The sequence below is a fragment of the Halichoeres trimaculatus genome, unplaced genomic scaffold (assembly GCF_033239565.1).
Source record: "Halichoeres trimaculatus isolate MK-OKI-2021-1 unplaced genomic scaffold, fHalTri1.1 fHalTri1_scaffold_10, whole genome shotgun sequence".
NCBI lineage: Eukaryota > Metazoa > Chordata > Actinopteri > Labriformes > Labridae > Halichoeres > Halichoeres trimaculatus.
In genome coordinates, this window is record NW_027437187.1 from 10,936,685 (window position 1) to 10,960,871 (window position 24,187).

Genomic DNA, 24,187 nt, shown 5'->3' on the forward strand with positions numbered 1-24,187 from the left:
CCCTTATTATGCAAAAACTACTTTATTAAGTCTTTTAGTGAAATTTGTGGCTCTTTGGCTTTCCTCCCTGCCCACAAAATGTGATATTTAATGACAAAACATCTACTTAGTAGTGCTTGTGAATGTAAAATCCTGACCTAAAATGAGCTGTATGGAATTTTCGGGATTTGCCGACGTCAGCGATTCCCTTTTTTGACCAATCAAGAGCAAGTCTGAACTGATTGGTCCACCGGAGAAGATACCCCTGAACCCCCTCCCCAATGCCAAAGTTAAAGAGCCATCACTGCTTTGTTTTTTGGCTGTAAACAGCCACATAGTTCTATGCTCAAGCTTCACACCTCGGAAAAAGACAAGACTGAGTGGCTACAGTTCATTTATGAGGGAAATGTGCCAACTACACTCAGTAAAACTGTGCATGTGTGTGCTAGTCACTTTACGGCCAACTGCTTTTCCAACTTTGGACAGTACAACAGAGGGCTAGCGAATAGACTGGTCCTGAATCCAGGCGCATTACCAACCATCCACCAACAAACCTCGGGCCCTGGAAATGTGAGTATTTTAAATGCTGTGTGCTGTGGAGCAGATGTAAGAGCTTTTGCTCAGTGTCCCCCTGTCTCTGTGTTAGCTTCAGGATGCTAACTTTAGCTGAGGTTAGCCTGTTGTTTTAGCCTGTAATGTTATGGTAAACAAGCTTCGTTGTTTTCTAGACATTGTGCCCTCAGAGCTTGTGGCGCCGCTCTCAGTGACGCTGAAGAGCGGGGCGGTATCAGCGGTGTCTCATTGACATATGAAGGTCATGCCCACTAAATCAGAGCGTTCTGAACAGAGGGGCTATGAGAGCCTGGGCACAATGCTGCTGTGCTTGATTTATTGGCTTTTTGGACCAAATCATGTTACTACCATTTCATGAAGACATCAATGATCCATATTAAACTGCAGAAAATGAGCAGAATATGGGACCTTTAACTGGATGAAATGACCAAACTGCATTCATAAAACAAAATCTGCCCACTCATACAACCAAACACTCTCCCAGCTGGACCAAAGACATTAGCAGTTTCAGTAACTCAAACCTACCCTCATGTGAATCAAAGGCGTGCCCTCCAAGACGTAGGGTGGAGTTGCAAACGTCACAACGGAAACACTCTCGGTGAAAGAAGTACCCCTCAGCACTCAGTCTCTCCATCACATACACCCGCTTGGTGCAGAAGTAGCAGATGTCACTGCCACCAAGGCCAGGAGGGAAGTCCTTACGCACCACACACTGAGAGGGAGAAGAGCAGGACGGGGTTAGAGGTTAACACCAGACATGTCTTTGTTTAAGGGATGATGATTATTCCTGAGAGATGGCAGCAGAAGACTACTCAAAGCCAACGTTTTAACAGTCCAGCAGTTAGCAGGTACTCCCATCATAACAGGCAAGACTACACTTAAAAAACTTAGCACTTTAAATATAACAACAAAATGTCTCATGAGTTTCCCAAAGCTCACAAACATTTGATATGCTGCATGTGTGATACTTTAATTCTCCTACTGAAATAAAGTTTTGTGAGGAAGCAATGCTGCAAATCTGTGCCAAAACCAACACATTTGTACTGCAGGGTAAAACTACTTCTATAAAAAGTTAGTGTCAGTGATACTGATAAAAGTCAGGCAAGTTACTTGTGGTTTGCCACAGACTCTATGGATTCAAGCAAGTCAATGGTTTGCTGGAGATCCTGATTAGGCCTCAAAGATGGTTTAATATCCTGGAAAATAGATTTTTACTGAATTACAGAGTGGATGAGTGAAGCAACATCGCAGATAAGTCGCCAAACAACATTTATGGAGTTTTTTGTCACTGGTCAAGATTTGGGATAGGAAAAAACTTGATTAAGAAAAAAAACAAACAAAAAACAAACAAACAAGAAAAATGACATGTTGTTACTCTGGATTAAAAATGAAAGATCGTTCAACAAAAATGAAAAAAACAAAGTTTCTCATAATGATGCATCATGTTTTGGAAAACACTTCTTTAACTTCAGCGTCTAAATTTAGAATTAACATTTTTTAGGTCTAAGGTCAGCTCTAGGGTGGAGCTAAAGTCACGTCAACACTTTGTTAGTTCAGTGAACCAATGTTTGTAGCTCCATGCTAAATTTGTACATAACCAAGTAGAGAATTTTACTGACTTGCTACTGAAAACATCCACTGATCAGGTTAGTTCAATGTAATTTCAAAGGTCAATGTCCCTTAGCCTCGTTACACCCACTAATTTAATCTCTCTGTACATTAAAACTCAGTAGTAGCCTTGTAAAAAGCAGTGACGAAGCAGAGCTAAGGGTAAAATGTTCCTCTGGTAGAGTCATGCTGTCAGTCTGTCTGATAGCACCTGACTGCACTGAGCAGCAGCAGCTGAAGCCTCCGCTTACCCCATCTGCATTTATTTGGCTCAAACAAAGTTAAAACTCAGCAAAACTGATCCTAAGGTGTCAATATCCACACGCAGATGTGTATAAGCAAGCTTATAAACCACCAGCTAGCACTAAATAGCCACATACAGGCAAAGCACAGCCTATTTACCGCCTTGGGACCCCTTCGTTGCCAGGGAACAAGAGCCTGCAAAGGCGGATCAACTTATGTCAAAGAGGTGAGGAGCAGGAGGACAGAAACATCCTTCCTTACTCTTAATTTGCCATTTCCAAAAAGCAACAACAAAAACAACAGACTGAGCAGATGTTTTGAGTTAGGTTTGTGTTGGACACTCCACATGCAGCTTACCGGCGTGGCATTGGGCCTGTGGTCTGTCTCATAGAGGACGGCCAGTAACTGAGCTTTAGCATCTATAGCTGATGATACCTTCCCAACAGTACGCTACAGTACATGTCAGGGAGACACAAAGGAAGCAGAAGGAGGAGGGGAAAAGAGGAGGAAAGCACAGGGTAACCACAGAAGAGAGTGAGAAGGAGGAGAAGGAAATAAAGCTTTGAAGTTATGAATTATTTTGAACCAGAGTTACCTCTTTCAAGTAACTCGGAGCTCCAGTTGGACAACTCTCAGAGCGGACAAATGACTTATGAGCCACTTCTTTAGGGCTCTCAAAAGTGCAGCTCCCATTGGGCTGGATGAACACCAGAATACAAGTCACTCAAAAGGAAGGTACTTCTCATTAGTCAAATAAAAAAGAAGAATTTTTCAGATTTGTTCTGTTTTTCATTCATAAAACTTTATGAGTTCATAGTTTTTTAAATCATATTCATTTCCTGGCACAAGAATAAAACATACAAATTTTAAAGATAAGTCTGAAGTTCAGAAGTCAAAAATACCTACCCTACCACACTTCATATACATTTAAATTTAAAGAAGCTAATTTTTCACTTTCTTAAGTCAGTCTAACTTTCCATAAATTAGGGACATACAAAAAAGGGTAAACAGCTTTATTTATACTTTGCAAAAAATCCCTTATCATCTCTCACTAACTCACCAAAATGATTAGCAACCACAAACTTTAAACCCTTGAATCTCAATAACACTTTTTTAAAGCCTTTTAGTGGGAATAGGCTGGTGTCACCACAATGATTATTTTGTTGTCCTTAAGAAGATGAAGAAATTCAAAATGTCCTTTCTTCCTGATTTAATGACTGGTGTCTAACCCCTAAGTCACTGCGCAAAACAAGCAGCTGGTTCCCTGCTCAAAGCATGCTGGGAGACCAAGCCGAACATATAAGAGAGACGCGCAGATCTCATAATTATCTAAAAACAGAGACTGCTGGTGGAACACTGCAAAAATGGAAATCTAAGCGAAAGTTGTTGTTGTTTTTTTAGCAAAAAAAAAAGTCTATTAAAGTCGATATGAGCCATATTCACATTAAAAATCGAATAAAATGCCATATTCTAAGATATCAATTGACAAAAATAATGCCTGAATTATTTTGAAAGAGTAAAAAAATCTCTCAACGAGGTATGAAAAAAATATTTCAGTTTCTTATTTTAAGACTTTCAATAAACTTAACAAACAAATTCTTGTTAGCCCCTTGGCAGATTTTTTTTTTAACTTTGTACACACATTTTAGGCATCACTTTTTTTTTCTTTAATATCCTAAAATAAGACATATTTTCTACAAAATAAGACAAACACTTGCTCATATTTCTTTTTTTTGCCATAAAAAGGCTTGTGGGAAGTTGATTTGAATGAAAATACTTGCAAACAGGAAGGATGGTGGATGTTAGTGGGCAGTTTAAATAAAAAACTGAAGAGCATGAACTTCTTAAAACTTTTGGTGTAAACAGGTTTTAGAAAGCCTTAAGCTTAATAAACTGAATGTGGGATGTTTTAAATCGAGACCTGAGAGGTAACACTGCTGACTAACAGATTGTATGGAAGTCTGTGGATGAGTGAGGGGGTACTGTTACCTTCGTGTGATTGTCTTTTGACAGTTTCTCATTGTAAAATATCCCCTGAGCAGTTTTTTTAACCTCTTCTTGCTCATTTCCCGACTTTTTCTCAGAAGTGTCATTTGTCCTCTCAAAGTCCTCTTCGTGCACTACAGTTTTACAGGTTTTATCAGAGAGGGGAGAGGAGATCTCGAAGCCATTTGAGGTAAGGGCAGCAGATGTGTTGTTGTTGCATGCTGGGGAATCAGCAGGACGTAAGGACATTTGATCTGTTCTTTCAGAAACAGAGAAGAAGGAGGAGGGAGATGAGTCTTTCTGTTTCTTGTCCTTGTGTCCAGCAGAGTGCAAAGGGACAGAGGAGAAACCAGCCTGGACAGCAGGGTCAGGGACAGGATAGATGGTGGAGCTCTTGGATACAGAGGCAGAGGAAGGAGGGGGTGAGGAAGAGCAAGGAGATGAGAGGGAAGGTTCCACCTGGAGCAGGAAATTCAAAGAGAAATTATCAAAAGAATAAAACAAAGGTGTAAAAAAGAGAAAAAACTATTGTTGGGTTAAAAGCATTTTTTACAAACTCAAAATATGGAAAGTATTTTAATGGATGCCAAACCACTGATAAGAAAAAAGAGATCACAAACAGCTTTTTGGTACATCTGCTGGTTTCCTTCTGATTAACTTTTTTCTTTCAGCCTCTTTATCTGTTTATCACTGGTTTTCAATGAGCCAGGCCGAGGTGAAAAGAGACACACTGCAAAGTCATGCACCAAACAAAGAGTGAATTATGTAAAACCAAATCCGTGCTACATTCATACGTAAAAGTGGGATGAGCAGCAGAGCTGAGTATGAAACATTTGCCAAATCTTTTTTGCCAGTGCCAAACAGCTTTTCTTCTGGTAACATAAATGCACCATAAATGCATGATCCTTACAAATGTGGCACCAGGTCAGAATGAAACTAACAAGCGTCCTAACGGTATAAGATTTATGATCAAGAAGCAATGTTACAACAAAGAAATGATCAACCCAAACACAACAATACTTACTTATTGTGCCAATTTTATAAAAATACATTTTTGTGAAGGTAATGATGACACATGCAAAGGTGACATATCAAAGGTCGGGTGTGGAGCAAGGCTGTAAAATAGCTGCATGAATTGGTTGAATTGAACACACAGTGCACTGAAACTTCCTAAAGGGACTGTGATGTGTTTATGGTCATTAAATGAATCCTCAATAACCGCCTCATTCCTGCACACGAGGAGAAGGGAGATTGTTTTCTATGAATAGAACTTCTAGGGTTTTGCTCATAATCTGCTCTTTTAAGGGTGTTGGAGCCATTTCAACCAGCAGCCACTAATGGTGCTGTGAAAAGGTCACATCTTATTTAAAAGACCACAGTGATTGTCACAGGTGTGGTGCATATGGGGACCTGTTGTTTTTTGACCGTGGCCTGGCTTGGTATGTATTAGATCAGGGATCTCAGATTCATGCCATAGAGGGGCAAGAGGATGCAGGTTTTCTTTCCAACCAAAAACTTCACCAGCTGATTTCACTGATTACATCACCTTCAAGCATAGAGCATGGACTAATCAGTGAAATCAGCTGGTGGAGTTTTTGTTTGGAAAGAAAACCTGCAGCCTCTATGGCACAGGTTTGAGACCCCTGAATGAGATGGATTGTGAAGCAATCACTCTTTTCATTGAAATCAAAATGTTTAAAAAAGTAAACTGATTATTATAACACATAGCTAAACACATCGCGATAGAGCAATGTGTGAAATTTTACTTCAATTTTTGAACATCATGAATTTTGATTGGACATGAGCATGTCAGCTAAGTTATACCATACATTCTTTAAAGGAACTCAAGCATGCGTCAACAAAGGGGTATTTCTACAAGTGTTGTGCGTGAACAAATGAAAATGAGCGTTCATTTGGCACGCTCATATTTTCATGAACGGTAAACTGAGTCGCTCAGTTTATTACTCATGAACCGGAACATGAGCAAAGTTCACTCCTGGGGCAGTGAGCGGCCGCTCATAATCCGATGCACTGAGATAGATCGCAACAGAACTCAGATACACCACCACCACAGTCTCAGTGCACAGTTCACACAATACAGTTATGTTTTTTTCTGTCTGTGATGCTATGATGGCATACAGGGATTCATTTGTTTGAAGAATTAGCTCAAGGGATATGGATTAAAGCATAGATGGCTTTACCAAAAAAGGGACTTGTTGCAAAAAAATGAATGTGAACAAGTTTATTCTTTTGGAATAAGCTCAAAATTTTCAAAAATGAACAATGAACATGAGCTAGTTTGTTTAAGCTGGTATGAACTGGACTTTGAGCTAGCTCACTTTGTGTGTGAACTGGCACAACATTGACTTCTACAACACTGAGCAGATCATGCTGAGATCTTTGGTCAAGCTCATGAATTTAAAGACCTTCAATCACTGAGCAGTCCTCAGATTCATTATTATTGTAATAAAGGGCATTTAGAAATTCTAGTTTATCAGGATGAAGATTGAGTCATGCAGGCTTAAGCACCGCTGAACTGATTTGTTTCTAATATCCATGCAAATATGTGTCAGTGATTCACCATTCCATATAAAAATGCAGGACACTTCAGAAACTCCCACTGAGCATGTGACATGGTTATCTGACAGATTGGTATGCATGCTGATGATATGAGCATGCATTTATCACAACTTTGGCAGCCGAGCATTAAGAGGTGGTTAGTGAAGTACACCACCTGTGTTTCAGAAAGAGGAGACAGACAGTCTGAAGGAGGTTTCTTGGACCCGGGGAACATGGAGGAGAGGAGTACAGCTCTCTCCTTTATACTTCTTCCAGAAAATTCTTTAGCAGACATTCTCTTGGATTTACTCTGGGCAGGAAACAAGTTGTCACGAGTGAAGAAGAAAACAAATGCCGTTAAAAACAAAGTCAAGGTTGTTGTGAAAAGTTTTAGGCAGACTGTAGACAGAATTCACCTGCTGCACCGACTCCTCTGACCTGTCAGAGGAAAGATCCAGAGTACAGAGGGAAGAAGCAGAGAGCTGATTGGTTGTCAGGTGGGGAGAGGTACGCTCTGGGGTGTAATGCCTTGTGACTTTAGGGCTTGGGGAGCGGGAGGGGTTTATTGGACTTGTAGAGCGCGAGGCAGATGGAGAAACACTGCAGTCCCACTCAGAAGGAGGTTTCGGGGTGTAAAGAAAACTGGTTTCCTGAGCAACAGCATTTGGATTCTCCAGTAAGCGAAGGTAGATGGAAGGCTGGAAACAGGGTGAGGAGGAAAAACTGATTCTTAAAGAGTTACACAAGCTTCATAGAGTGCTCCTTTTAACAATATAATCACATTGTTTTCAGGAGGAGGTCTACCTGCCACTTAGGGCGAGGAGGAGGCGGGGGAGGAGGACGAGGGACTTCTTTTGGCTTTGCAAAACGAGGGTTTTCTCTCTCCTCCTCCTCCTCGTCATCTTCATCCTCCTCTTCAGAGGAAGGAAGTGGGGAAGTGGAAGGAGATAGAGGAGGAGAAAATGAAGGGCTGGTTGGGTCTTCATCAGACTGATGAAAGAAGGAGAGGGAAGAAAAGGAGAGGAAATGAGGAAAGGGAGGAAGGATTCTAAAGAGATAGAAAACTCATAACCTGAATAACACAATCCTTGAGCATGTTTGGAAAGAGGATGATGGAGAGAGGCACATTATGGTGCAGGGGCCTCACTAAACCAAACGCTTAAAGACAAGATCACGATAAGAGAAAGCATGTTCAGTGTCAATAAAACAAGTAGGTTGTCAGTGTTGGAGCTGACATAAGATTGGGAATATTTAAGGGATATGGTTGGAAGACAATCAGCTTATTTTGGCTGCTTATGTTGGTTATTTTAAGGATTGAATGGGAAGGACAGAAACAAGGTTTGGACTTCAGCTTTTTCCTTTTGTGGTCTCTGCTTGTGTGAATCTCCTTGTTTGAAATGTGCCAGAGTAAACATGTAAAACTGTTTATTCTGTGTTTTTGTGAGGTGGATGTTCATGCTAATCTGAGTTTATGTCAGACACCAACTACGTATGCTGGACTGTGACCAAAGGTGTCAAAAGTATTCACATTCATTACTCAAGTAGAAGTATAGAAGCTAGGGTTTAAAAAGACTTTTTTAAGAGTTGAAGTGTCAACTTAAGTAGATGTGTAAAAGGTGTAAAAGTACTGCTTTCAAGACTACTGAAAGTATAAAAGTAAAAGTAAATTAAAGAGGGGGAAATGCAAATCAGGTCAAAAGCTGAGGCTGTGCCACACAGGCGTATAGTTGATATAGTTCATCCCCCACTCCTGAGTCACAGACTAGCGAGGCTAATTCTTAAAACATGCAGAGTAGAAAGTAAAGATATTTGCCTGAAAATGGAAGGAAAAGAAGTAAATGTAGGCTGAAGAATAATTACTTAAGTAAAGGATGGATACCCAAAATGTTTACTTAAGTAAGGTAACAAAGTATTTTTATTTTAATTAATTGACACCTCTGGCTGTGAAAAGCTGAACTAAAATAATGGAACAATAAAGGATGAGGAAAGAAACAGAAAAAGTCAGATCCCTGTATTTTATATACAATGTGAGTCACATGATGTGAGCAAGAAGTGAACACAGAAGAAAAACTTGAGTATTGTGGCGCTATTATCAAAGCAGAAACAGGATTGTATGAGTCTGTTTTAAAGAAACATTGTGTAAAACAGTGAATCAATCTGACTCTCTTTCAGGTTTTGCCCTCACACTCCTTCTCTGACAGGACAGGTGGTCACGCTGTCTGCCTCTCACCTTAGCACCGCTCTTTGCTGAAGAGGAGTTCTCCTCAAACTTTGCCAGCAGCTGTGTCGCCATGGAGCGGACCTTGTTCTCCCGTAGCTCTCCGTCCTCACCAGCAGGGGGAGCACTGTGACAAGATAGCTGAGGCAGCGCAGCAGACATAAAGTGGTGCAGGAGAGAAAGAGGAAAAGAGTTGTGAGAAGAATTAACTTTATAATCAAAACAACTGCAAACAAAAACAAAAACCTGCCACTGGACTTACCTCTGTGAGGTAGTGGTTGCCTTTTCGTCGCCGTTTGTGAACAGAGTCTTCATCCTGTTTCTTGTCAACCTATGACAGTACACACCACAACAAAGATATCAAAAAAATGTGGTTGGCTGTCTGAAAAGTGAAAAAACAAACAAACAACGAGCCACTAAAAGTGTCAAAATGTTGAAACTTACTTTCTAGTCAGGTTGACAGTGAGTGCTCATGATCAGACAGCACATAATAACAGTGCTTAATGTCCACGTTAGCTTTATTGCTGTGTGCTACTGATAAAAGATGAAGGCCCTAAAGACCCTCAGCAAAAAGCATCAAATCGTTCCTCTCCTTGGTCATGTGCAGGGAAACGATCTGAGTCAAAGAGAAATTTGTTGATTCAGACTGATGGTTTCTCGTCTTACCCTGGGAATCCTCTTCCTGGGCTGAGGGGGCTTGTTGTTGGTTTTAGCTGGATGTTCCTCTGTATTCTCATCTGGCTCTGCTACACCTGAAATAAAAACACAGTCACATTAATTTATTCAGAAAATTCTCTCAACATCAATTCAATCTCATGTAGTAGACAATAAATTAATCTGTATAATGCATGTCAGATTAAAGCCATGACATCAAAGTTTCCCAGAATAATCAGGAATAAAGAGCTATTAAGTATTAACATTTTTTTTTAATAAAAAAGAAAAAAAAAGATAAATAACCAAAAAGATAACTACTGTTGTCAAAGTTACACAAACACCTTCTGTTTTTGTTAACTTATTCTAACTACCTATAGCACAGCAGGGTCACGATTACAAAGCTGAATCAATTTATTTCATTTATTCAACAATAATTATTTTTCTTCTATTAAAAACAGTTAGCTACACTCGTTTTAAGCTGTGTTCATAGTAACATCCTTTAATGTCAGCAACTGTCTTATAAAGTTGAAAAACTTTAACTCATCTGCAGTAACTAGCATTTAACTTAGCATTTCCACAGAAGAAGAGGTATTCTGCTGTTTTTGTTCCATTTCTTGTTTTTCCCACTAAATTAACTTGCTTCTTCCCATGCATTGACACAGTTACAGATGGTCTACATTTTCTTTTGGGAAACCATCATCCATGTCCAACATCCTGTACATTCAGCTCTTGGTATCTTTTAACCACTTTCTCAGTTTATCTCCTCTCTGATTTCTTTGCTGGTGACAAGTTTCTCTGAAGTGCTTCTCCAGATAAATAAAAAGTGATTTTGAAAATATTCACCATCTTGTATTAAAAATGGATTACAAATGGAAACTGATGTTTTCTGCTGCAGTGACTATGGGATGAACTCCTGACATGTGAGATCACGTTGTCTCTGGTCATGGTAAGTTAGGGAGGATGTGTGGTGAAGGGTCAGGGTTGGAAAAGACCCAGGCTTTAGTCTCAGTGAAGGGACTCTGAGTTACATAACTCCTCTTTACCTCAGATTATCCTGCTTATTTCACAGCTACTGGCTAAACTCATAAACAAACTGACACTAGATATTGACTCAAAGATGTTTTAACTGATTTAATAAATCAAACAGGCTCTGTACTAAAAATTAGTTCTTCTAAATCCACAGTTGGCTGCACCACCATGCATCAAGATTCAAACATCAAACTTATAATCAGCTAACTCTTCGGCCAAAATGGTGAACAAGACTCTGCAGGAATATTTCTCTTCTGCATATTTGTTTTTGTGTATTTTATTGACCGTTAGTTTAGACCAGGGGTGGCCAACCAGTCAGAGACCAAGAGCCACAAAAATGACCGTGGTACTACAGAGAGCCACATCACGTACGTGGTCTTACAAACACACTTCCTCTCACACATAAATGAAGTGACATAAAATGTAAAATCAATTTATTTCCAATTTTCAAAGCGAGGTTTATTATGTTAGTTTGTTTAAGCTTGTACTAAAGAAGAGAAACTGAAACTTAAGTATCAATCTATACACCCAAATATTGATCAACACTGATCCCAACGTTGGCATATATCAATATTTTAGATTGATCGGCACACTGCTACTTAAAACTATTTATATATTTTTATGAATGGATCGAAGAGCCGCCCACCGAAAGGCAAAGAGCCTCATGCGGCTTGCGAGCCACAGGTTTGCCACCCCTGGTTTAGACGCTCGGTTGAACAAGGTTTTGTCTTCATTTGGACCTCTTTCTTTCAGAGCTCTAAAGTTGATACAAAGCTTTTAACACTTTTGCTATCATCTCTGTAGCTCATGCTTTAACTTTCTTTTAACCCATCAGTAATTCAGAAATGCACTTATGGAAAATAATCTTTCAGACACAGTTTTTAACAATGCTACAAAAGGGACCTTACTCCTTGCCTCTGTGTCAAATAGCAGATTGATTTAATGCCACATCCAGGATCGACTTTCTTCTCACATTGCTCTTGTTATGCAACATTGATGATGTAGTCAAAGGGGTTGACAAGGAGTTATGAACAATGAGAAACAAGTTGTCAACAGAGTGGGGAGCTCAGTAAGAAGGCTGGGTATAAATGACCAATCAGGTGGTATTTAACACGAGTGATAATAAAAATGTGGCAGGGGTCATTTTTGGACTCTAAAAGTTTGATCATCTTTAACAAACTGAACAGAAACCAGCAGAGCAACTTCATGCAAGATGTTCGATTCCTTCAGACACTAAAACTAGATTTACCCTTAACTTCACACTGAACATATCAAAGCCAAAGGAGTAGTCTCTTCTGGCAGAGGAAATGGCTGAAATGTTGAATAACTGCCCTAGCCTTTCAGCAGTGTGGATTTCTCCCTGGTGACAGCGGTCTGCAGAGCACGGACATTAAAGAAGACTAGGAGAAACTTAACCACGGCCCGATCCTACAGTAGTGCTGTGACCGAAGCTGAGGGCCTCCAGAGTTACACAGGGAGATTGGATATGGCTTCTACAGACATAGCACACATACCAGTCATGTCTCTGGCAGGGACTAACCTGACCATGGTTGTGTAACGTGCAATTCTAGCTCTCCCACTGGATAAAATAGACGCTGAGCTTGTCTTACATCGAATACTTTCACAGAATTCAGAGTTAGGGTTCGTTGAGTTATTGTGAAGCAGTCCCCCACATCTTCAGCTGCTTCAAACTTTCTGACAGTGATTTCTACAGATATTGTGTTGTACTGTTACAGCCCAAACAGGAAGAGCAGAAGCTCTTTTTCCCAGCTCTATAAGTGAGAGGAAATGAGCCAAGCGATGCTATTGTCACAGCTCTTTTGGTTGGGTATAGTCTTACACACTTTTCTGTGGCTGAGGATGAAAATGTGCCTCTAACCACACATCTCTCCGGCCTGTGTGCTTTTCTTTCTGTTTGTTCTGGACAGCTGGATCTCTTTTCATAAGCTGGACTCAATATGTAAACTGATCACTTTCCTTTTTGCACACAGGGGCGAGAAAGTCAAGGAGGCTGTGACATGAAAGTCAGAGGAAATTTTGGGAATACTGCTAGATTTTATAAATGCCTTTCAGAGTTCCTATAAACTTTAAATAGATTGCATCACCAAGGTGTAACAGCTGCAGGTCTCATAACTCATCAGCTCTGATCTGATCTGTGACAGACGCAGCGTGGAGCCTCACCGTTGTTGTTGTTTCCTGGCGTGTTTCTGAAAATCTCGTAGAACTTGGAGAGGTACAGGACCATCAGCAGCTTGTCTGGCTCGGCCTCTGCTGCCATCTCCTTCCCTCTCACCACCGGCTGGATGCCAAACTCTCGCTCTGCCACGTCAAATGCCAACTGGTTGTTCCCCGCCATGTCCTCCTCATTCAGAGAGTCGAAGTCACTGAGGAGGAACCAGAGTGAGAGGAGTTTAGCCTTAGAGCTGATAACCTTACTTTGGACTGTGTATTTTCCCAGTTAGATGCTATGCTAGGGTGAGATTAAACTGAAAAGTAAAGGTGAATGATATTTACTCTGAGTTAGATAATCCAGTTATTATTTTTGTCTACAAACTTTGTTCATGATGTACAGTTCTACAATTTCCTTTAGTAAACACTTATGTCCAAAGCAACATACAACACAAGCAAGAATTTAGACAGAAGGGAAACCTTAGTTAGTGCAACATAGTGCTACAAGTTATTTGGCTGCAGGATCTGCCATTAAGCGCAAGAATTAACACATTTCCCCCATGCTGAATAATGAACAACAATTAATCTCTGCAACGATGTAGTACTACCTTTAACAACATTCAGTAGTAGTGCTGAAAAATCACTAAGAGCTGAGTCATAGACCTACTGACTCATTGTACCCCTAAGGACAAAGAGGAGAAGGGTCAGCTTAAGTGCTGAACAGATGAGTCTTCAGACATCTCCTAAAGTAGAAAGGGACTCTGCGGATCATAAGGAGTTTGGTAATTCATTCCACCATTTAGACACAACAGAGGAGAATAGTCTGGCTAGTGATTTGGAGCCGTGCTGGGCTGAGAGCACCAGGCATCTTTTACAAGCAGAGTGTAGTGGGTGAGAAGGAGTGTAGACCTAGATGAAGGATCCCAGGTAGACTGCTGCATTCTGGGTAATCTGTAGAGGTCTAAATGTACATACAGGGAGGCCTGCTAGGAGGGAATTGCAGCAGTTGATGCGTAAAAGCACAAGTGCCTGTACTAGAAACTGTGTGGCCTGTTGTGTCAGGTAGGGTCTGATCCTCCTGATGTTATAGATGGTATGTCATATGATGAGCAATCATGACACCCAGATTTCTGGCAGAGTTTGTGTTTGATGCAAGACAACACATCTCTAGTCTAGTGCATAATTTGAAATTTATCAAAAGCACTTGTGTTAAAAAATAGTCTTCATTGAAGAAACTCACATACTTTGCATGAATTCATTGTGAAGGCTAAAGAGTCACTTGTTTGACATCCACACAAAGCCCATAGAAAAAGAACAAAGCATGCAAACATCATCTCCATGTGAGTGAAGATAATACAGTATGTGTGAAATCACAGCTTCCTGCTATAACAGGGAATTATATAAAGCATGACTAAGAGCACTATCACTGATGTCATTTCCATCAGTCACTGTGACACTTAGATTAGCTTTCTTGGTCGTGATGTGGACGTCAATACGGACTTAACTCCAGCCCTCATAAAAACCATGAATCAAATGTTGGTTTTTAAAAACAAATTGGGCAGAGTTTCTTAAAAAGATCACATTCAGACTTATTAGACTAAATGGAAACGTGTTTACAACTTTCTGACCTCCACAATAAACACACATAAAGTCTGGGCAATTAACTGAAATTATACAATATACAATAATATTTTTGTAGTCTGACACAAAAATCAATAAGTGAATAGACAATCCTACCAAGAATCTATTCACCACTGGCATTTAGAGAGCTTCAGCAAATCATCAATTCAAAACCTCGCTGTTGTAGCTCTTAAGATATTTAGCATCCCAAGTTTAGTTACGAGCTAACAGCTCTGACATCAGAAGTCAGGACATGTTGGCCTCAAAAGCTTCACAAACAACTTCTGAGCTGAGGAACACTGCCGGTGTTTGTTACAGCTGGGATAATCCTGAGGGTGGAGACATTGAAGAGGATGTGTTGTTATGATAGTTTGTCTGTAATTTTTGTTCCCACCCAGCTCTCTCTGTTTGAGGGAGCTGATGTTTCTCAACCAGGTGGTGACTATTTAAGCGCTTCAGTTTAATGATACGTATTCTCCTGCATAATCACAGGATCATCATGCTCAGTTCAAACAGAGCCAGTCTGGACATGATTTTTAAGAAGTCACCAACTGACAAAACCTGAACCTGAATAACTGCCACTTTGATGTGTGTACAGGATGGATTATGTTCTTTTGTGTGTTTCCTTACATGAGATCAGGCCTCTGGTGGTGTATAAGAGCACAGAGGGCCAGGCCGTTCCTCCAGGACGACGTGAGGTTGGTGACGTTCACCCTCCTGTAGCCTTGAGTCTGCCTCTGACACCAGGTCAGCAGCCGGCCGGGGCGTACCTCAGAGTCTGAGGAGAAAAACACAACACCAGTGATGTCAGAGAAGTCCCCTGTGACACAGAAAACACTTAAAACCCAGTGACACACATGTGGGCTCACTCTGGTTTTGTTAGTGTAAAATTAAACCTCCCTACAAGCCTGAAGCAAAGTATCTCATGGAGGGGAAACTCAGACACATTAGACCTGCTTTAATTCAAGCTCCTAAAGCTTAATCAAACCTTAATTTGTGACTTAAAGCTCAACATGTTGCTTCTCCATGTTTGGCTTCGTTCTTACTGTGACCTGATACACAACTCTACATGATTTCTCCTTTTCTTCTTTTAGAGATAGAGTGAATGAGAGGGGGCGTAAAAAGAGGACTCAGCACAGTAGAGCAGGTCAGCACACGTCTGTGATCGGCATCACGTCTGACCCTCATGTGGGTGAAATGTTATCCACCTCTATTGTCTATGAAGAGGTGTGTCAACATGTGACCGAGATAAGGCTAAAGTTTCCCCTCAGAGGAGCCTGGGTTCACATGATATCAGCTTTTCTTCTCCAGTAAACCATATTTAGGAGCTGATCTTCAAACTGCATTGATGGTCATTAAGTCCACATTAGTCAGCACAGAGACAAACTCATTTACAGTCCCAGTGTCTTAATTTAACTCATGAAAGGCATCAGGGAAAACTTGTATGCAGTGCTAACGGGGCTGTGGATGCCTCTTATCTCAGCAGTGACTCATCGGCTCATCAGATTACCATTACAGCATAATGGAGAGCTTTGAAACTGGAACACAGTCCTATCTGAGTGTTTGGCTGTGACACGTAAAAACTTCACGATGAGTCTACAGTCCATTTCATAACAGCAGAACGAACAGATGATTCATCAAGGGAGCACTGCCACACTGCTTTTAAAAGCTTCCTTCTTTTGTGATTCAGACACTCACTGCTCTCTGCATATGTAATGTAATCTACTATTTTCACTTTATATTTCAATTAGAGGCACTGTTATCATTTCTTATTTCTATATCGACATTTTCATCACTGGCATTGCCATCCCTTTTCTTGTACATCATGTAATAATTATCAAGATGAAATCCTTCTCTCACCCTTTCTCGATAAGTTTCCAGATCTTCGTCTTGGTCCTCCTGTTTCCAGATGACTTGACTCCTTTTGGCCATCAATGAACAGATGGCGTACCTGAAAGAAAAAAATTAAAACAATAAAAATCAGAGAGGATGAAACATTCAATTTACACTGTAGAATAATAAGCTTTATGCTAAAAATTTGTGTTAAAATGTACTTAAATTATTTAATGTACTTGATCAAACATAGACAACCTGAATATTGGTAAAATTGTTTAGCACAGTTGTAGGGTTAAGTTCTGATGTTGGAATCAACAAGAGCAGAAATGTTACAATAAAAATCTTTTAAAAACTCTCTTACCATCAGTGATTTTTGATAAAACACCTTCTGTTAATTCCTGGACCTTTTCATAGATATTCTCCTTTTATATCTTCCTCATACAGAAGAACTTTATTTCTTAACAGTGTCTTAAATAAAGTCATCTTTAAGCCTTTACTGCCTAAATTAATTTACAATTATATAAAAAAAGTTTTTTTGGGGGGTGTTTTGCATTCTTACCGATGCAAAATTATAAGAAAAAAAATATAGGGATATATTATTTTCACCATCTGACTAATACATTGGTAACATAAGGTGTGTTTGATACAGTCCCTGGTATGTGCAGAATATGAATTTAAAGGCATGCAAATTTGTGACAACAGGCATTGAGGGGTTAAAGGGCACACAAAATAAATCCGTCCAATAAATAAACAGACAATTGTTACAGAAGTAAACTTTTTTTTTTTTTTGAAACGACCATTTTTTTTCTGTTATCAATCCAACACATCCTGACATGGTAAGTAGCAGTCTACAGCTGGAGAACAAGCAAAGTCAAGCAAGCCAACAAGACAGTCAACATGTCGTCACCAGTGTCAAAGTTTTAACTGTTTCTAATGAGGATGATACAGTTGTAATTTGCAAAATATGTGCTACAAAAATTTCCAAGGGTGGAAAATATTCTTCACATTTTTACTCAAGTTATCTCACAGGACACCTGAAAACTCATCACTGCTGCAGAGATGCTAAGGAATGTGAAGTTAGTTAGCATTAGCAAGAGAAAGACCTGTGCTGTCCTGCCTTTAACGAAAGGCATTTGGAAACTGTCAGAAATTTGCCATTGGGGGGGTTAAAGGACATAGACCAGTGGTGTTGATGATCATCTTTACTCTGCGTTAAGAGTCTAATGACACCCCACTTTCCTTTACTGAGCTGTTGTTGTTTAATATTGTTCCACTCATGTTTAGTTTGGAGGCCCAGTGGCTAGATGAAGACTTTAACATGACAGAATTAAATACAACAGGAGAGCTCATGTTCACACACAGCAACTCCATCTATCCAGCCTTTGAAACCATGCTCCAGGACAGGATGCACGTTGGGCTTAAGATGATGCACACAAAATGAGCTATGGAGGAGTGTGGTGTCAAAAGCTTGGGCGTATGGACAGACCTCACAGTTCTCTCTGCTCCCCACACTTCCTGTCTTTTCAGATGTCCAACCAAATGAAGGCAAAAATGCCAAAAAACACTTAAAAATAACTGTTCTCTGTTTTTGCCCAAGTAGCACTGCCTTCAGATGGTGGGTTTATGATTTGTAAATCCATTTTGACGAACATCTCAGCCTTTCAGGTGTTCACTGACCTGGTTTGGACGTACACAGCTGGAGTTGAGGTTGGGGTAGCGAGTGGCGGGATCAATAGAGTACTGCTCAAAGTTTTTACTGATGTTTTCTGTGGTCGTCTGAGGCAGCAGGCGGTACAGACTCTCCCTGAGGAACAGAGCAACAGACACACTTAACTGGCAGAGTCTCAACAAGATCTGAGAACCACACTTCAAAGACAGCGAACACAACAAAGAAGGTTTCTTGACTCAAAAAAACTCCACTCTTTTCTGGGGTAAATGTTCAACACTCATTAAGACAGGTCTGTCTGGTAGTTGTCGAGTCGTGTCGCTCTGGAGGTTTAAAGACAAACTGTCTGACTGTTAACAACTGTCTCAAATGATGCTTTCATCTGTGAGGACAAAATGAATTAAAGAGCTCAGAAAAGTCTTGTTTCCTGATGAAATTACAGGACGTGGATCAAAACCCCACTCGCTCACCTCTCAGCCAGCGTCTCCAGAGGGCTCTTGCCTTGTGCCCAGCCCCTCACCATCCAGGCAGTGTCGAAGGCTGCGAGAAAACCACGAGCACAACCTGTACCCATCGGCCAGAAGGGCTGAAAGCAGAGAGCGTGATGTGAGCTCCAACACAACAAAATTATCTCACAATCTGAGGATCACAAAACCTCTGCTAACCGTACCTCCAGCAGACTGTCTCCCACCAGCGCCACCACCAGCTGACAGCCGTGCTTCTCCCTGATCAAGGCGGCGTTCTCTGAGGCGTACATGCTGGTGAAGTCAAACATGGCGACGTCAGGATGTCCATAATGGTTGATGGCGTAGTCCAGGGATGGCAGCTGGTAGTTTGTGCCAAAGTCTGCTGCTTCACGAGCGTAGGAGAGCAAAGCTTCCTGGTTGACGTTGTCAGGGCTCAGCAGCTTTTCTGTCTCCATGTAGTCCTGGACGAACAGACGAAACACTGCTGCAAACCAGGAGCAAGAACTTTTCCCTTTATCACGATTGTTCCCTGTTCATCTATGTTTGATGGCCTTGGTATTTATCTTCTTACATTCATTTTATTCATATAATCTCTTCGACATTTGTTGTGCAAGTTCAGTTTTCTTCTGATTTAATATCTTCATACTTTTTTCTTGGTCATATTTTTGTCAGGCTAAGTATATTCTTCTATAATTATGGCACTTAAGTACAAATAGATCTCATTCTGTTTTTAGACATCAGGCCTCTCAGCAGCTCTCTATGTGACACCAATGTGTGTTTCAGTAAGTGCAAACTTGACAGTGAGCAGCTAGTCTAAACACACTTTCCACCCAAGGAATGATGTCATTTCCCTTTCAGTCACCCGGGAAATATGTTCGAGTTTATTATTGTGTTTGGGTGTGTGACTCACTCTCAACATGAGTTCCTTTCAAAATAAAACAATCAGGGCAGCAGCACAGACACAAAGTCCCATCTGGAAATGATTCAGTCACAAAATCCATATTTCTTTAGAAATTAAATCAAACAAATCCAGACCACAGGGTTGTGAGAGGGCTTCTAGTCGATGTGGTATCAGTTGATTGAATTCATGACTTATCATGACTGATACGGCCTCTGAGGCCTCGACCCTCCAAGCACACTCTCATACAGCTGACACAGTGTCGCAATCACTCTGCACTGTAAGGCAATGTAAGATGAGATGGAGACCACTGAGGGCAGAGCCAGGCTGGGTTTCAGCACCTGTGTGTATGCATGTGTGTGTGCGTGTGTGTGTGTGTGTGTGTGTGTGTGTGTGTGTGTGTGTGTGTGTGTGTGTGTGTGTGTGTGTGTGTGTGTGTGTGTGTGTGTGTGTGTGTCAGCATGTGTAAGTGAGCAAGACATCGGGCAGTCTGCACGTGTATGCCACTGCATCTGCAGTTCATATGAGAGGGAGTGTGTGTATGTGTGTGTGTGTTTCTGGCTGTGTGAGCAGAAAACACTTTGACTATCTGCTCTGAGACGTGGCTTTAAATATAGCAACCCGTGTGTGTAGGACCTCAAGTGTTTTCCAGTCTTCAGTCTGAATTTTGTTTGGGAACGATTTGCTTAACACAGCAGTTCATGACTGCTCTGCAGCCGGTGACTGTCAGTGATTTTCCTCCAGTTATCTCTATCACTTTGACTGTAAACCAGTGGAGAAGTCTTTGCCAGTCTCAGGACGCAGTCACACTGGCCATCCAAAACGTGCCGTGCCTAAGCACGATTGCCCCCCTGCAGCGCTGTTCCCCAGCTAAAGAGCACGGCCAGCGGTCACACTGCCTCAATATGAACCAGACCTTAGCGGGTATCAGACACGCACACAGCCCGCCTACGTCATCGTGAAGCATTTGTTTAAATGAAGCACGATCTCATCAGAGTCAGCACAATGAGACACAGAGAGCACTGCTACAACTTTAGAGACTTTTGGACTCATATTAAGTCGTTTTCGCCCGACACTGCACTCTAACACCCCCGCTTTGTTTAAAATGATTGTCGAGAGATGCGCTCGCGGTGATTATACGTAATGGATCGCACGCGCTGTCCGCGTGCTTGTGCTCGTGCTCGTGCATGAAGTAAACCGTGCCGAAGCCCACATCTTTGAAGCGTGCCGAAGCACGGAAGGGAATCGTGCTTGAGCACGGTACAGTTGCGGTCACACTGGCCATTCCAAACGTGCTTTACGGCTGAAGTGTGCTTAGGCACGGCACGATTGGCCAGTGTGACCGCGTCCTCACTCATTCTTTGTTCCTAAGTAGAGTGCAGCAGATTTCCTCAAGTGACACTAAGTGAATGAGTGAGTGATGGAGGTTAACTCTGTCTAATATTATAATCATTATATACTGGGGTTTGTTTGTACTGATAGTTTTTGCAAGGTGACCTTGAGTGTCTTGAAACACACCTAAAAAACTGAGACAAAACGTTATTTCTTTGTTGTAATAATTCTTCTTGAAAATAAATCTTATACAAATGTAAAGCCTGTTTATTTCCCGTTTAACATTGACACACACCCGTGTGTGTGTGTGTGTGTGTGTGTGTAGGAGTGGACTCACATTTATGATGACCCCTTTATCCAGCAGACTCTGCTTCTTGGCCGTCATGACAAAGTAGTGTGTGTTGTCTTTGTAGTAAACTATGTTTTCCAGGTCAATTCCTGAAATAAAGGGCAAATCCACTCAACACAGTGTAAACAGTGAACTTTCAGGATAAAGGCTTGAAGAAGTGAGTCAGGTGAACACACAGCACTGCATGGGTACACAACAAACAGAAGAGGTTGTTTAAACTGGGTTTCATACCCGTCTCCTCCTTCAGCTCCAGAAAGAACTTCTGGTTAAAGATGAAAGCCACACCACTGATCTCCTCCACTTTGGCCTCTGCGGTGGTGTTTCTGTTGACAAAGTTAGCTGTGATGGCGATGGCCAGCTTGCCTCGAAACTCTTTGCGACTAAAACCTGCAGAGCAGAAATGAGCAACTAAGAAACCAGAATCCAAAGAGAGAAAGATCTGTTGACTCTCCTCGCTTCAGTAAGTCTGCACAAGATAACGCCAGCACTTAATGCTGGAAACAAAAACTAATAAAAAACTTTCTAACAAACTTTTGAACAGTGTTTGTACAATGTGCATATAGACAATCAAAAATTACATATATGAATTCTTTAGATCTATGAGAGCTCTTGAACATTTCATGAACCTGCCTGCACAGAGCTCTCCTTACATACTTAAAGCTTCCACTTAAAAGTACGTGGAGAGGAAACGCTTCAGCCGCTGACACAAAGCAGCTTAAAAACACCTTAACACTTGTCTATTTGTACTAAATGCACACAAAGGACAAACTTTCTCAGAGGAGAAATTTTGAAAGTGTTACTTTTCGCCACACAGCACAACTCTAAGTTTTGGGATCTGTCACTTTTCCCTCCTTTCTCACCATCTAATGTGCTTTTCCGTCCGTCTGCCCCAATTATGACATCAAAATCAAAGTCTGAGACGGGATGGCCGGAGGGATGGACCTCCGCTCGCCAACCAGGACCTGAGGAGGAACACATTAGGATACATGAACAAGCTTTAATTTGATTATTTCCTTGATACAGAGAAAAAAACAACATAATGATAAACTAGAAAAAGTGCAACACAGATGAGAAGATATCTGTTGACCAAAAGACGTGACTTTAGATGCTCTTGACATTACATAGTAGTTTCTCCAACATATGTTATTTAAAGATGCTCATTTTAGTTTAATTTCTATTATATTGGCATTCGAGTGTAACACTACAAAGACTACAATTTTTGTTTATATCTTTTCAGTAAAAGTTGTCTTTTAGACTTGATATGAGCCACATTCAACTGAAAGGTCAAAAACATTTTCTCATTCAAGATATTAAAAAACAAAAATGACACCTCAGTTTCTTATAAGAAAAAAACAACCTTCCTGTGCAGTAAGAAAGACTTACTTTTTAGTTTCTTATGCTATAATATTAATTTTATTTCAAGATATATCGATATATCAGCTTGACAAACACATTTTTTCTTACCTCAATGGCAGATTTACTCAATTCAAGAAACTCAAGTATCATTTTACCTTTTGAAATATTAATCAACCAAAGAAAGTTCTTTTCTAACTTTGTTGTTTTTTCGAGCCTTGAAAAAGGTCTGTGACTGAAACGTTGCGATAAACTTCTTCTTTCTGGAAGTTGGCAAGTGTGCGGGAACTTTCTTCTGTGGATGTGTGAGGATTTTTGCTGTTCCAGCTTTTAAAATCTTAAAATAAGTCCTTATTTCGAACATTTTTACAACAAATTGGTCATTAACCTTGCTTTGGTTTCAGTTTTTGCAGTGCACACAGCTACTTTCCAGTATGGTGCTCTGTCCGCCAAGTTCACAAGTGACTGTATCATGTTCCCTGGAGATGTAAAGTCAGAGGGTCCCCAGAATATCTGGGGCATTTGGCATATTTTTGGAAACAAATTCAAAGAACAACAAATATGTGACGACCAGCAGACTCTATAAATAGACCTGGTTTATTTCCACACAGTCCACTCTGCCACTGCAGATCCCTCCTCTCCTGTTGATCACTTAAACTCACAGGTTTGTTTTTTTAGTAAAGATCTTTCCACATGTTAAAGCGTCCCTGCATGTGAATCCCACTCACAACATCTCCACGTACATATTAGAGCACACACACACACAGACTTACTGTCGTCAGTCTGTTCTGCTGGCGGCTCCAGAAGCTTCACAAACTCTACGTTGACGTGAATCTCCACTCCCAGCATCAGACTGATTTTCAGCAGCATCAGCTGGAGCTGTCGGATGCCTGAGAGCGACACACACAAATTTATCATAAAGAAATTTGATGAGCCCACTACAGAGGTTGAATCTTTTTTTACAATCCACTTCCTCCAAATTCAAAAACACAGTTTAACACTCACTGATGTGATCGATGGAGCCCGCACAGAACTTTCCATAAAACTTTTTAGCTCCAAGGCCCCTCAGATCGTGGATGGTGAAGGGCCACAGATGAAGCACATTGTTTCTGGAGAAGCTGTCTCTCTTCTCGATCACAACCACCTTGCAACCCAGCAAAGCCAGCTCAATGGCAGTTCTTAGACCACATGGACCCCCGCCGATGATCAGACACTGAGAAAGAGCCAGAGAAAGGATTAAGTGGGTGGAATAAGGAGATAGAGGAACTGGATTTACATCTGTGCATCAAAACAAGACTGTGAATAAAGCCACACACTGCAAATTATTCAACACTCACCAAGATTTCAATCCTTATATTCAGACATGTCTGGTGCCTAAACTTGTTTAAAAAGTTTTTGTACTTCTCTGAGTGAATAACCTAAAATTGAACATGAACATGTCTTTTTGGTCTTAATTAGTCAAGGGATCTTAAAATGCTTTTTTTTTCAACTAAAAAAATAAAAAGATAGTCTACATCATACCTTTCTAATACTGAGTCATTTTTAACAAAACAAGTGGTACTTTTCTTGAGGCATTCATGTGCTAAAATCAAGATTATTTCAAAGATGTTATGAGGAGGATCTGGCTTGATTGGACTGTCTCGCCACC

General features: G+C 40.8%; 1 protein-coding gene across 3 annotated transcripts in view; it reads right to left on the bottom strand.

The window, feature by feature from the left end:
• mical2b (microtubule associated monooxygenase, calponin and LIM domain containing 2b) overlaps positions 1–24,187 on the bottom strand; it is a 62,506-nt gene that overhangs the window by 13,268 nt on the left and 25,051 nt on the right. For 2 of the 3 annotated variants that reach the window (XM_074677327.1, XM_074677326.1), the window contains exons 3-23: positions 23,545–23,752; positions 23,313–23,429; positions 22,047–22,148; positions 21,418–21,573; positions 21,175–21,275; positions 18,811–19,068; positions 18,611–18,726; positions 18,152–18,278; positions 16,499–16,589; positions 15,269–15,416; positions 13,031–13,233; positions 9,833–9,918; positions 9,429–9,497; positions 9,179–9,307; positions 7,753–7,938; positions 7,365–7,646; positions 7,124–7,258; positions 4,393–4,848; positions 2,999–3,100; positions 2,761–2,853; positions 1,078–1,264 (exon numbers count right to left, since the gene is read on the bottom strand). In XM_074677327.1, coding sequence (XP_074533428.1) covers positions 1,078–1,264; positions 2,761–2,853; positions 2,999–3,100; positions 4,393–4,848; positions 7,124–7,258; positions 7,365–7,646; positions 7,753–7,938; positions 9,179–9,307; positions 9,429–9,497; positions 9,833–9,918; positions 13,031–13,233; positions 15,269–15,416; positions 16,499–16,589; positions 18,152–18,278; positions 18,611–18,726; positions 18,811–19,068; positions 21,175–21,275; positions 21,418–21,573; positions 22,047–22,148; positions 23,313–23,429; positions 23,545–23,752 — 3,352 coding nt within the window. The remainder of the gene's footprint in view (positions 1–1,077; positions 1,265–2,760; positions 2,854–2,998; positions 3,101–4,392; positions 4,849–7,123; positions 7,259–7,364; positions 7,647–7,752; positions 7,939–9,178; positions 9,308–9,428; positions 9,498–9,832; positions 9,919–13,030; positions 13,234–15,268; positions 15,417–16,498; positions 16,590–18,151; positions 18,279–18,610; positions 18,727–18,810; positions 19,069–21,174; positions 21,276–21,417; positions 21,574–22,046; positions 22,149–23,312; positions 23,430–23,544; positions 23,753–24,187) is intronic. The other variant, XM_074677329.1, reaches the window with a different exon arrangement.